The sequence below is a fragment of the Thamnophis sirtalis genome, unplaced genomic scaffold, assembly GCF_051295495.1.
Source record: "Thamnophis sirtalis isolate CommonGarterSnake01/CBP01778 unplaced genomic scaffold, rThaSir2_p1.2 scaffold_10, whole genome shotgun sequence".
In the NCBI taxonomy this organism is placed as follows: Eukaryota; Metazoa; Chordata; class Lepidosauria; order Squamata; family Natricidae; genus Thamnophis; species Thamnophis sirtalis.
In genome coordinates, this window is record NW_028261390.1 from 27,839,947 (window position 1) to 27,853,542 (window position 13,596).

The 13,596-nt window shown below is 39.1% G+C and overlaps 1 protein-coding gene across 2 annotated transcripts in view; it reads left to right on the plus strand.

Annotated features, from left to right (window-relative positions):
* Positions 1-13,596, plus strand: part of TTC29 (tetratricopeptide repeat domain 29) — a 103,880-nt gene that overhangs the window by 22,695 nt on the left and 67,589 nt on the right. For both annotated transcript variants that reach the window (XM_087724333.1, XM_087724334.1), the window contains exon 6: positions 8,875-9,060. In XM_087724333.1, the coding sequence (XP_087580459.1) occupies positions 8,875-9,060 (186 nt within the window). The remainder of the gene's footprint in view (positions 1-8,874; positions 9,061-13,596) is intronic.

Here is a 13,596-nt window from a genome sequence, read left to right on the forward strand (position 1 = left end):
GGAAGATTTCAGTTGTTTCATGTGTGAGTTTGAGATTCTTCTGGAAATAGCATTTTTCAGCTTTAGTCAGCTAAGCTGTATTTTTGGAGTAAATGATGTGGAATTCGAAATGATGAATCCCAACGCTGGAACGAAACATTCCACTGACAAGATGAATCTCTGCAATGAAGCGATTAGGATGCTTTCAATGTATTCATGCTATCATCACTCAATTATCACTTTTCCTGAGAAGTCATTGTCTAATATATCACTTTTTAAAATTTAAAACATCATAATTTTCAGATAACTATAGTAGCAGCTTTTCAAATTCATTTCTTATACATGGCATGTATTTCTTTATTTGAAATGTAAATTCTTAACGTGTTCCATTTAAGTTGTAATCCTCATAATCTTGTTATTGAATATTGCTCTCCAGGCAGCATAGCTGTATATTGGTGCACACCTTTAAATACCCTAATTTTAACAAAATATAATTCATGTTGATATGCTGAAATAGGAGCCATAAGATAAGAAAATATGAGAAGCTAGATGGATAACTGAAAGAACACATCAAGACTGCTTCACTTGACAGAGAAAAATGAGGAAAGAAACCTTGCATCATTTTGAAAAAGATTATATGATTGTCAGTTCTGAAATTAAAATATATAATGAATGACTAGGCTTCAAATGAGAAAGAGAAAAGTAGATTGCCTATCGCTAGTGTAGATAGGACATAATGCTAGTTATTGTACGGGACCAGGAGCCCCATAGAAAATATACCATATAGGCAGGTTTTGCAAATTAATGTCAGATAGTTATCATTTTAACTATAAAACTAAATTCTGAATTTAAATAGTATAGAAACCAGTTACATTTTTGAAGCCAGAAAAGACTTACATACATTTGAATAAAAACAACAATTTAACTTGTTTCTCAATTTCTAGTATAGTATCCAGACTTAGGCTGCAAAAAAATATATCCAGACAACTACTTAGGCGCAAAGAAGAAATACAGAAAGTATAGCTCTTCACTGCAATTTAATGGTCATTTAGGTTTTTGCGATCTGGCTAAGTTAAGGTGACCAGATTTTAACATTGGTAAAGAGGGACACCATTGACCGGGGGTGGGGGGTGTTTGATTAATTTTTTTAAAAAAATTGGGACTTTTCAGCCCCATTCCAAGAACCTTCCTGTAAATAGTCATAAAATATAATTATATGAATTAAATGCAGTCTTATCTTATTCAAGGATATAAATTATTGGCTATTTTTTAAAAAATTAAATGTAATATAGGCAGTCCTCAATATACAACAGTTCATTTGGTGACAGTTCAAAGTTACAACAGCACAGAAAAAGGACTTCTACTGTTTTTCACACTTATGACCATTGCAGCATCCCCATGGTCACGAGATTTACATTCGGATGCTTGGCAACTGACAGATTTATGACAGTTGCAGTTTTCCAGAGTCATGTGATTCCCGTTCGCAGTCCTCTGACAAGCAAAGAATGGGGAAAGCAGATTCACTCAACAACCATGATACTAATTTAACTGCAATGATTCACTTAACAAACGTGGCAAGAAAAATTGTAAAATGGGGCAAAACTCAATAAATTTCTCACTTAACAACATAAATTTTGGGCTCAATTGTGGTCGTGCATTGAGGACTAGCTGCACTTACCTTCAGTGTTACTTCATTCTGCTGTTGCATTAAATTTCATATAGAACAAGCTTGTTCTTTCAGAATTGTGGGATTGTTATATAACTGTCTACCTTTAGAAAAGTTTCTCTTGAGTTAAACTCAGCTCCTATAATTTTATTGATGTGTTGTAATTTTCTTAGCAGTAGTATGGAAATTGTCATTGTTGCTTTTGGACAATTTTTAATATTTTCCTATTAAATATACAGTACTGAGAGTCCCAGGTGGATTCCCCTCCAATTATTAGCCAGGTTCAACCCTGCTCATCTTTTTGAGAGCAGGCAAAAACAGCCAGGTTACATCCCTACAAATTGAAAGCTAAATGGGAAAAACAACAGTTTCAAAAATAACCTGGCAGTTTTTGAATATGTTTATGGTTTCTCCAGGAACTGAGCTAGACTCAAGGAAGATTATATCTTGTAAAAGGAATTATAGGGAAAACACTGAAATAGTTTAATCAGCAGAAGCATGTCTGCTTGATTCAGCAACAAGTATTATTAAATTCAGTGAGGCTCCTTCTAGCCTCCTTCAAGCCAATTCTCTCAAGATCTGCACCTCTGTACTGAGACTTCAATTCCCAAAATTCTCACGCAGGCAATTAAATCTGTTGTTTAGGAATTCTGGGCGCTGTAGTCTCCATTCTGCCAGGTTGGAAAATGCATTGATACTACTGAATGTATTTATTGTAGGATCCAATTATGCTCTGCGGAGTTGTGCATACTGTATGGGAGAAGTTCTGGCAGATGGGACGGAGCGAGCTGGAGGGGGGGGTGTGGGGCTTTCAGGGCTGTCTGGAGAGGTGAGCTTTCTGAAGGCTGGTCTCCCGCACCCCACGCCCTCCCCTCCAGCCGGGCGACGCCGCTGAGCTCTTTGCCACCAGCGATTCTCGGTGCTGCTGGAAGAAAGAGGCGGGCATGGAGTTTGGCTACCTCCATTGCCCAATTCCTGCTGGCCACGCAGCCCCCACCGGTTCCCTTTTTACCCACACCACCTCCACCACGCCCTTGCCTGGGACAACCACTACCACTCGTGGCTCTGCCAACCTCTTGCCCTCCCCTCGTCCTGGGCTCTCCTCATGGTATCTCATCTTGTTTCTGAAGGGGAGGGGTCCCTGGCCACCTGCAGCCCATCGCCCTTTCCCCCTCCCCACTGATCCCCTCCTGAGAAAGGAAGGAAGGAGAGAGGAGAAGGAGATCGAGAGAGGGATGGAGATAGGAAAGGAGGCAAGAAATGAAGGAAAGAAGGAAGGTGATAGGAATAAGAAGGAAAGAGGGAAGGAAAGGAAGGAACAAGATGAGAAGGAGGAGGAGACAGAGAAAGGAAGGAAGGAAGGAAGGAAGGAAGGAAGGAAGGTAGGTTCCTCAGAGGCAGATCTACAGAGATCTACTGCACATGGGAGAAGTTCTGGCAGATGGGACAGAGTGAGCCAGAGGTGGGGGCTTACAGGGCCATCTGGAGAGGAGAGCTTTCTGAAGGCTGGTCTCCCACACCCCACGCCCTCCCCTCCAGCTGGGCGACGCCGCTGAGCTCTTTGCCACCAGTGACTCTCGGTGCTGCTGGCGGGCATGGAGTTTGGCCACCTCCATTGCCCAATCCCCACTGGCCCTGCAGCCCCCACTGGTTCCCTTTTACCCACACCACCATCGCCACACCCCTGCCTGGGACAACCACCGCCGTTCGTGGCTCTGCCAACCTCTTGCCCTCCCCTTGTCCTGGGCTCTCCTCATGGTCTCTCGTCTTGTATCTGAAGGGGAGGGGTCCCTGGCCACCTGCAGCCTGTCGCCCTTTCGCCCCCCCCACTCGTCCCCTCCTGAGAAAGGAAGGAAGGAGGGAGGGAGGAAAAGGAGATCGAGAGAGGAATGGAGATAGGAAAGGAGGCAAGAAATGAAGGAAAGAAGGAAGGTGATAGGAATAAGAAGGAAAGAGGGAAGGAAAGGAAGGAACAAGATGAGAAGGAGGGGGAGACAGAGAAAGAAAGGAAGGAAGGAAGGAAGGAAGGAAGGCTCCGTAGAGGCAGATCTACAGTGATCTACTGCACATGGGAGAAGTTCTGGCAGGTGGGACGGAGCGAGCTGGAGGGGGTGTGGGGCTTACAGGGCCGTCCAGAGAGGCGAGTTTCCTGGAGGCTGGTCTCCCGCACCCCTCCAGCCGGGCGACGCTGCCGAGCTCTTTGCCACCAGCGACTCTCGGAGATGCTGGAAGAAAGAGGCGGGCATGGAGTTTGTCTGCCCCCCTGACTCCACCTTGCCCGGTCACACCCCTTTGCCCTGCGGAGGGCTTGCCTGGTGAAGAAGATGCTTTGAGCATCGGTGCCAGCAGGCAGGCAGGCAGGCGGGGCGCAGAGGGAGGGAAGCGCCTCTGCAGGTAGCTCGAGGCAGTGCGCCTTGTCACAAGCGGCTCTCCAGCCACCTGGAAGGAAACAGCGAGTCAAAGTGTGGGCTGTTGCACCCCACGAGCAAAGGGGCCGCTGGGGGGCCTGCAAGACTGCTTCGTTTCTGGCGGATAGTTTTAAGCGAGGCGGCAAGAAAACCATGTGCAATTCAGTAAGGCTTACTCCTTAATATATTAGTTCAGGACTTACAGCTTAATGACGTCAGTTTTTCCATATTATATCTTTTCAATTTTCTACTGCATAGCAACGTTGTGAGCTATAGTGCACAATCCCGATGCTATCGCGAGTAGGATAAGTCTTCCCTTGAATATCTAGGCTTTCTGCTTTCTGAAAGCATCTAACTGAGAGATTAAATATTTGTCTCAACGGATTGGGATGAGTGACATTCTCGTTCCTACAGAGACAGCTATTCTTTAGGCAAAGCTACAGCGCTTTTTGTCCTCTTTCGGAATCTGTCTCTCGTGACTTTTGCGAGCCAATCAAGAGTGTGGCTTTGAAAACCTGCGGTGTGATCGTGCTGCGCGGGAGCGAGTGTCTCTCCCCGAATATGGAGGAGGTAGTAGGCAACTTGTATGTATCCTAGAAAATCAGTAAGACCCACTGGTGGCTCCTATCTGCCACGGCCTTGCAGCCTCTTTACATTGGTAAAAATATTTTTTTTAAAAAAATCGGGACTTTTTAAGAATGTGGCGGGACGCGAGACAAATTGTGCGAAATCGTGACTGTCCCGCCAAAATCGGGACGTCTGGTCACAGTGTCTGTGATTCTAGATTTTGCAATTTGCAAGCTTTTAGTTTCCCTAATGATTTCACCAGGTAATTATGAAACATATAAAAGCTTAAGGCCAAATTCTTTTAAGAAAACTTTTGTATACCATTTCAGACTAAGGGCAGAGGATCAAACAAAGAGTAATACTACATTTCTCACTCCTTCCCCCATCCAGAGCAAGGAATTGATGCATTACGTGACTTTAAAAAGCGTGAAAGTGCATGAAGAAATGCCAGGATATTTTAATTGCTTCAGGTGCCCCTTCTTCTGGCACAAAGACATGCCAGTGCATCTATAGCCCATCTCAAGATACATGCATTGTACTCCACTCGCCTATCAACAACCCTGTGAAGTATTTGGGCAGAAAGTGATCAAGTTAATTGCTATAGCTGCAAATGGAGTAGAAAATGGATCTCTCTGGTCAAAAACATTTCCCCCTCCTTTTCCAGTTTTCAATTGCTGCCTGCTTTGAAACTAAGCATAGATCAGCCCCTATTTTGGTTGCCAGAGGTCAGATAGGCCAGTCCTGCCCTAGCCCTCAGGATGTCATGTCATTCTATCTCTAAACTGTCACTGTCGGATTCCTATAACTCAATGGAGAAGTCAGTGGATATTCTAAATTCTAAATTGCTCTGAAATGAGAACAATTATGCAACAATTGTTGTAAAAATAAAATAAAATATCAGTATAAATATGCTATGTGAAAGAAGGAGATCTTTGGTGTTATCATATTCAAGAGATAACACCAAACTGATGTAGCCCCATGTCTTCAGGATGACAAGGAAAGGTACAGAATGAGGAGATGGGGAAAAATGAAGCAGGAAAGAGAAGATCAAGAGAAAGGCAAGAATATGCACCAAGCACTAATTACCATAAGAATTTCTCAACATGATAATACCCACCTTTAAGAGCAAAAAACGCATGTACAAGTTGTGCATTTTGCCTCAACATTGCCTTTCTCAAAACAGATTGAGGCAAAATGCATGTTGTAAACATAAAATTTCTTCTGATGTTGATGCTATGGCCAAAATCTGCCCTCATTGTTTTGCGTTTCTATTCCCTAAAAAACCCACCAATTTCTGCTGTATGGAAATATTAGGATAAGCAATTTTCAGCCCTTGCCTAATGTTCTCCTCAATTTATGTAACAATGATGAACTATTGCAAATGAGTTCAGGAAGAATATCAGACAGTACAACTGTTGATTCCAAATGACATCCTTTGGTGGAATTCTTCAAGAGCAACTTCATCATTGTTTCAGGCATTTAATTTTAGATCCCAACCAGCAGGCCAAATTTATTCATATTTATTTCATGGATTCTCAAGACAGAAGGAGGGAGGGAGGGAGGAAGGAAGGATTTCTGATGCTCTCTCCCAGCTGAGCTTCCACAAGGAAACTCAGTGGGGAAGCCAGCAGGAAGTCAGAAGTTATTACCATCTTCCAAGTCCAGTGAGGGTTTTTTAAGAATAGTCTTATATGGCCTTAATCAAGGGAGTTTCTTTCAAGAAGGCATTGAAGACTTAGCCAAACAGCAGGCCATAGTCTAGAAAGGGACAGCAGCTGATACCTAAATTTTATTAGGACATTATTCCCCCACACACACACACACAATTCCCAATTCTAGATTATCATTCTCTCTCGTTCAAAAACATTAAATTAAAATCTTGGAATTTTCTAATATGAATATTTTCAGTACTGTCTTCCAGAAAATATTGAAAAACTCTCTAGTTAGGAAAGTTATTCTTGCCCACACAACATGTTTGCAGTATGGCCAGAATTAACATTGAGGAAGCAGATAAGAGGGGGCTCCTGCAGGCTATCTGGGCTACCCCTCTTTTTTCAGTTGCATTTGGTTCTTGAAAAGTGGATTGGTGGTGGAGCAAAGTCTGCCTCAGCAAACATAATTTTACATCTTCCAATGGTTATTCTTCATTGAAAGTAAGTAGGGCCTGCCTTCAGTGTAGTAATGATACAACGGAGATGGTGCCTAAGGATGTTTGAGAAAAAGACAAACAACTTAGTATCTAATTTCTTGGATTTTTAAAATTGTTTTACTACCATCAGTGGATAATGTAGCTTGTAGCATTTGTGATGCTGTATACTTACCCTTGGCCTTACATGCTATTAAGTTCCTGGTAATATTTTCCCAGTTTACCCAAATATTTTCAGTTTGAACATAGTTTCATTTTGTACTACTGTGTGGTACATGGTAGTTTAAGTTATATCTGAAGAACTATAAAACTGTTCTTCTGTCAACCTTCCCCAAATCCTTCAAGGTACTGACTTGCCTCATCATTGTTGTAATGTTCTAATTCAAGATATTTAATTGTAAAATGATTGGGGGTTGAAATTCGAAATAATTGCATAGAGGGTTATTGAAGAAATTGATTTCAGCTAATATATTGCTTAAGTTAAACTAAAATACTTTTGAATGTAATATGGCCAATGCTTTGTGAAAGCAAAATTATTTCTGAGGTTCCTATATTTTAAAATACAGTCATTTTAAAAGAGAATGTTTTAACATTGCTTTGCTTTATTCATGTGATTCCAGCCCACTTGGCCAGTTTGTGTCCAAAACAATTACATTGAAATGGTTGTCTTGGTGCATTGCTTATTCTTATTCACTGAATGGGTAGACACTAGAATAGTATAGGGTCACATTAAAGTTCATTCAATCAAGACTGCGACACTAAGAGTAACCAGCCTCAGGTCACTTTCATCTCTTGAGAATTGTAGGGTACTTACCTCAAGTTATTTACATAATTTTACTGAAGTTTATTGCTTTGCTATTCAGTAGCAAAGAGAGAATAATTTTAATCTCTAGATAATGCTTTCTTCAAATTAGAAATGCTTCTTTTATATCTTTTCCTCTTTTTATCTATTTCTAGGAAATATAGTTATAATATCACTTAACACAGTTAGCATTTTCGGCTGTATGTGAATAACTGTTAAGGACTGAAACGATAATATGAAATGCACTATGTAATATTAAAACCCATGCCTTTATATGTACGTGTGAGTTTTCTTTTTTCTAAAATGGGTTTGTGATGGTACCCTTTGATCCACTATTTAGCATTGTTGACAGATCTTAAGGTTTCAATAATTTCTTGGAACTTTTGTCAACTTTATAGGCTAGTAAGGGAGATAGCCGTAATATCCATTTCTATATGTTTTTCATGTCAGATTCAGTTCATAGCTATTTGACTTCTAAGTAACCAAGTTGATGGAGATTATTTTCGTAGAGGAAAAACAGCAGCTCAGATTGAACCATTTTTCTATTAACTAAAAACTGCAGTAAATTGCAAAAAGTATGAAGAAGAGCATATGAAGATTGACAAGCATGAGATTTCATAAATGCAAAAGAAAAAATGTGTGAGAAGATACATCAAAAAGTGTTTAAACAGTACATTCTATTGTGGTAATAACACATTTCTTGTCATTGTATTTTGAATACTAATGCATAACCAACAGAAGCTGAAAATAGGTAGAATGACATTATAGATGTCTAAATATATAATTCGGGAATTTGTTTCAACATCAGGTTTGAGTTACATACTTGCCACACCTAAATCTGTTTTGGGACTGGGTGTAGTTTTATTGCTGCTGATCCAACAAATGAGAAAAAAGGGAGCTAATAGATTTTGAATTAACTCCTTCCTATTTATGCTGTAGTAGACTAATAAACCAGAATGAGGTGTTGGTGAAGTGGGATACTAAAAACAATATTGGTCATATCACATAATCATTTGTAACAAGTGTGTGAGAGAAGAAAACATCAATAGGAAGTGAAATGATGATATGTTAATTAACGCTGAAATAGAGAACTGCACAAAAGGTGCACATATGTGTGTGTGTATGTGTGTGTTTTAATAGATATCTGTGCGCATACAAAGCTGCTTTTATACTGTACAATATGTTATAGCACAAAATATAACTTTATATAGCTATAATTTTATAATTTGGCAAAACCTAAACAAAAACAAAAGTTATCCAGCATGTTCAATATTATTAAGATATAATCATTTTCTTTTCATTGAAGAAAACTATGAAGAGGTTTATTCTAATCAACTGAACTTAGCCTATTGCTTCAACAAGACTGAAGACAGATGGTTAAGGAATTATTTCTATGAACAATGTTACAAAACTGCTCAACTGATTAAAATTGATGGTGGGAAGAAAGAAGCTGAAGCACACTCTAATATCGGCCTTGTTTATGAAGAACAAGGTATGTATAGTTTTATTATTTAGTCAAAAATTATTATGATCACCATTTCCAGAAATCTATTCAGTTAGAGTTAACATGTACCATAAGACATCTAGTTCAAACTAGCTAGTTTGATGTACTAAAAATAAAATTCTAGAATTTGTTTATAAAAACATGTGCACGCTTGTTTAGTGATTACTTTGTTTAACAACAATTCATAGTTATGACAGTGATGAAAAAGTAACTTTGCATCCAGTTGTTACATTTATGACCTTTGCAGGGCTATCTAGGAAAGAATTTTGCTTAGCAACCAGTTCAATTTACAACTGAGTTGCTGGTCCAAATTTGGTTGCTATCTGTATTTACAGAGATGTGGATGTTTTCTCGATGAGAAATTCATGATGTAGAATTAACCATTGATTGACATTCTAATTATGCCATAGAAGACTTAAGACATGGAAATTGTTATCCTTCATTTTTCTTTTTTAAGTATAGTTATGTTTTATAAGAACTCTATATACTGGTTTTACTGTTGTGCTTTCTCAATGGTATTTATAATTAAGAAAATTCTACCAGTAGACATTTAAATAATAACGGAATATAAAGGAAGATAAGATATTGCATTGGTTTGCTTTTTAAAAAAATGTGGAATATTATTAATAATATTTTTAAATTTTAAGCAATTGTGTAGCCCTAAAAGGCAGTTGTTCTTTCATTTATACCACTACTTATATGTTGATGGTGGGTAGAATATAGATTTCTTGCTCTTCTCTCATTCACAAAGTTTTTGCCCATTTTAGTATCTGAGATTCTTTTCTAAGCATACTGAAATCCCATAATCCCCTTCCCTACTGCCCCAGATTTTAATATTGTGAATGCTGAAGAGTGTGTATAAACATGTATTGTGTTCAACATCTTTAGAAATGAATAGCTGAGAGTAAGGAGAAAAATCAGCCAGCCAACAGTCATGTAAACCTCATAGAATAAGCTAAAAACTACACGTGGTTCTTTTTAAAGGCTGATATTACTTAAAGCTTTTAACAAAAGTGTTTTTTTTTAAAAAAAATAACATTTTTATTAAAAGCTTTAAGTAATTTTTTCCTTCCATTCCATTGTGACCAATTTACAGAGATTGCCTGGATAAATTCTTGCAATTTTCTTGGCAATGTTTTTCAGAAGTGGTTTGCTTCCTTCCTAGGACTGACAGAAAGCGACTATCCCAAGAGTATGTAAGATGGGACTGGAACTCACAGTATCCCAGTTTCTAGCCTGTTGTCTCAACCACTACACCAAACTGGCTCTGTAATGGTCTGGACTAGGGTTTTTCAAATTATGTTCCTTGGAACCCAAGGTTCTGCAAGGGATTGCATGACTGGGAGGGGGGAATCATTTGAAGGCTACTAATTTTCTATCCATAGCCTCTTGATCAGGAGCTTTTTTTTGTTTTCTCCTCAAGTGAGAAAACTGCTGGCTAAGTCATGACAAACAAACTGATGTTTATTTCAGATACTGTTAGTCATTTGAGATGGACCAACTCTTCCAGAATGACTGGAACTCTTTTAATATAGGATACTGTTGTGGCTCGGTAGGAGCCGTTGGAGCTGCCACCAGACTCCGACAGCAAGGGGTCTTATGAGTTGGCCCTGGAGGATGCGGAGGACCCTGGACAGGGTTCCGACTCTGAGCAGGGTGCAGAGGTGACGTTGGTCACCAGGTGACGCCTGAGCCTTGGATCAGTGGGGAGGAGACAAGAGAGAATGACACAGAAACCACCTGTGAGTTGTTCCGGGATGCACGCAGGCAAAGGGCTACTCTGCGTAAAAAACAACTAAGTAATTACAGGAGGTAATTATGAGCAGCTGTTGCTCATTAAGATCCTCTCCGGATTATAAAAGAGACTGTTTGTGCCACGCCCTTCTTGCAGAAGTCAAGGTTCACGAATTAAGAGAAACGAACTTGGAGAAGTGGTTTGCTGTGAGAAGCCTGTTTGCAGTGCTGCGTAGGTTTGTAGGACTTGTGCAAGAGTGATTATCTCTTTGTTTATTTTGGGCTTGCAGCCAACGGAGTCTGGACTGATTAAAACATTCTTTCGTACGTTTGTTTTGGCTTTCATTCCTGAATGGAGAAGGGGGGTCAGAACAGGATACCATAACAGGATCAACTTATTCTTTTACATTTTATATTTTCCTCCTTTTTAAAATTACATATCTCTATTTTAAATATTTGGAAAGTGAAGGAAAAAAATATTTCACGACCTCTGGAAAATCATCAGGACTTGGTTCTTTTTCCAGGTACTGAGACAGAGCAATGAGAGCCTATGGAGGGTTATTGGGGCATCCTAGGCGATGACTAAGATGTTGGGTTTTTAGTTGTTGGTTTTAGTTTTCATGATGTTATGGTTTTATGATTTGTAGTTTTATTCTTATTGTGAGACAAGTAGAGTTGTGCTCTAAGACAGCCATAAAAATCTAGTAATCAACCAGTCAATCTATACTATACTATGTGTACATCTATTGCTCTTTGTGACAAATAGATGCAGACTGCATGCAAAGTCTTCATATATTCTGAAGATCATATATTCTAATAGCAGGCTTTTTAGAAAGAGAAATAGAGAGAAGAAAGGAAGGAAAGAAAGAAAGAGGGAGGGAGGAGTAAGGGAGGAAGAAAAAAAGGAAAGGAAAGAAGGGGAAAAAGCAAAGAAAGCTATTTAGCCTGTTTGAACACTTGAACTTATTTCAGGCAACAAGCCAAGAATTATTTTTAAAAAGTCTAGTTTAAACAAGATGTTGCAGTGCTTAAGGCATCAGGCTAGAAACCATGAAACCTAGAGCCATGAGTTCTAATCCTGTCTTCAACACAAAGTCCTGTGAATGACTTTGAGCCACCTACTTTCTATCAGCCCTAAGAAAGGACAAGGACAAACCGTTCCCAAAATCTTGCCAAGAAAACTTGAGGGACCAGTCCAGTCAGTCACCAGGAATCAACACTGAGTCAAAAGCACAAACACTTCCAAGACTAAACCACAGCCTCTTTCCAGAACTGTGGATTCTTCCTAAGAGCTGTATTTTCTTCGCAATCAATTCTTCACTGAAATAGGGAGAAGGTGGGATTCTGACCATCAGATACCAATATGACACAAGTATCAATCTAAGGGGAAATTTAGTTTGTTGGAAGTCCTTTGTAGAAACTTCATTAAGTTTGCTTCCTTTGAAGAAGCATGTTTGAGAAAGACACTCTCTTGGGCACATATAATGCCACCCAATCTGCTAACTGGGAAGCAAGTGCCTCTGCTTAGTGGAGCCTACTTCTAGGTAAGCTTAGTTGATCACATCAACCAGAAGCAACAGAACCTGCAAAAGTGCACCAATCATATAGATTGATCCTTCCAGAAGCATGAAAATGATTATCTTTGAACTCTTTCCTCTTCCATTTTTTTTTCTCTTTCTCAGTATGTGGTGTGGAAAAAAGTGCAAACAACTTTAGAAGACCAGTTTTTACTGGCACACTGTAACGAATCATTATGGATTGTACTCAAGGTGGGATGTGGGGGGCATATAATGCTGAGGTTATCTGCCACATCCAAGCAGATGCATTTCCTCGCAGCCTTTAGTGTTTCAAAACATTGAATTTCAACTAAGCCAAAAATGTCTTAATATCTAAATATTAACAAGTGAAATCTGAATATTTTGCTTCTCTTCTCACATCTTTTTTTCTTTCCTCATTTCATTAGTGTGTGTACACAAATTGTTGCTATTAAAAGCTTGTTTATTGACAAATGATGTGTGATTTACCAACATTTAACATCCTATTTGCATGAAGCAGACCAAATTATCTAGATAGTCCTCCTCTGCTTCAGAGGTGGGTTGATTCCAGTTTGGGCAAACTGGTAGTAGGAGTGGTGGGAGGCTCCACCCACCTGCTCGGATGGTTTTGTGCATGAGCAGAAGCGTCATGAGCGCTCCGGAACCAGTAGTAAAAAATTGGCAACCCACAATTGCTCTGCTTATAGATCAATTATTGTATTATCTGCTCTAGATTCTTCATTTGTCTCTAATAAAGTGATCTGTAGTTCCCCAGAGTTTCTTCTTTTTTCCATTTCTGAAAAAGATTTACTCAGTTCTTCAGCATTCCTCAAAGATAGTCATAAAAATGCAATCAGATCCCCAAGAGGTGCATTTTGTTCTCTGCAAGAGTCCCACAGAATTCAAACTCATTCAAACTAAAGAGGTACTTCTGACCATGTTTGTATCAGTTTCAAGTTTCAATCTAGCCCCTTCTTATTGGTGAAGATGGAACAAAATAGGAGTTGAGTAGCTCTGCTATTTCAATTTTACCATTATTTTCCCATTTAATATTGCAGATAAATTGTTATAAATTTGTTATATATTAACATGAAATAAACATAACCTATTTTGTTATTAAGTTGGACATTTGAAAAATAATATCAATGAGCACTTCAATGAAGTTTGTCCATAATTTTAATGCAATTTTTACTGTTTGATTACCTATAATATATTTAATACATTTCTTCCTAGTTATAGTATTTGGTAGGTTCTT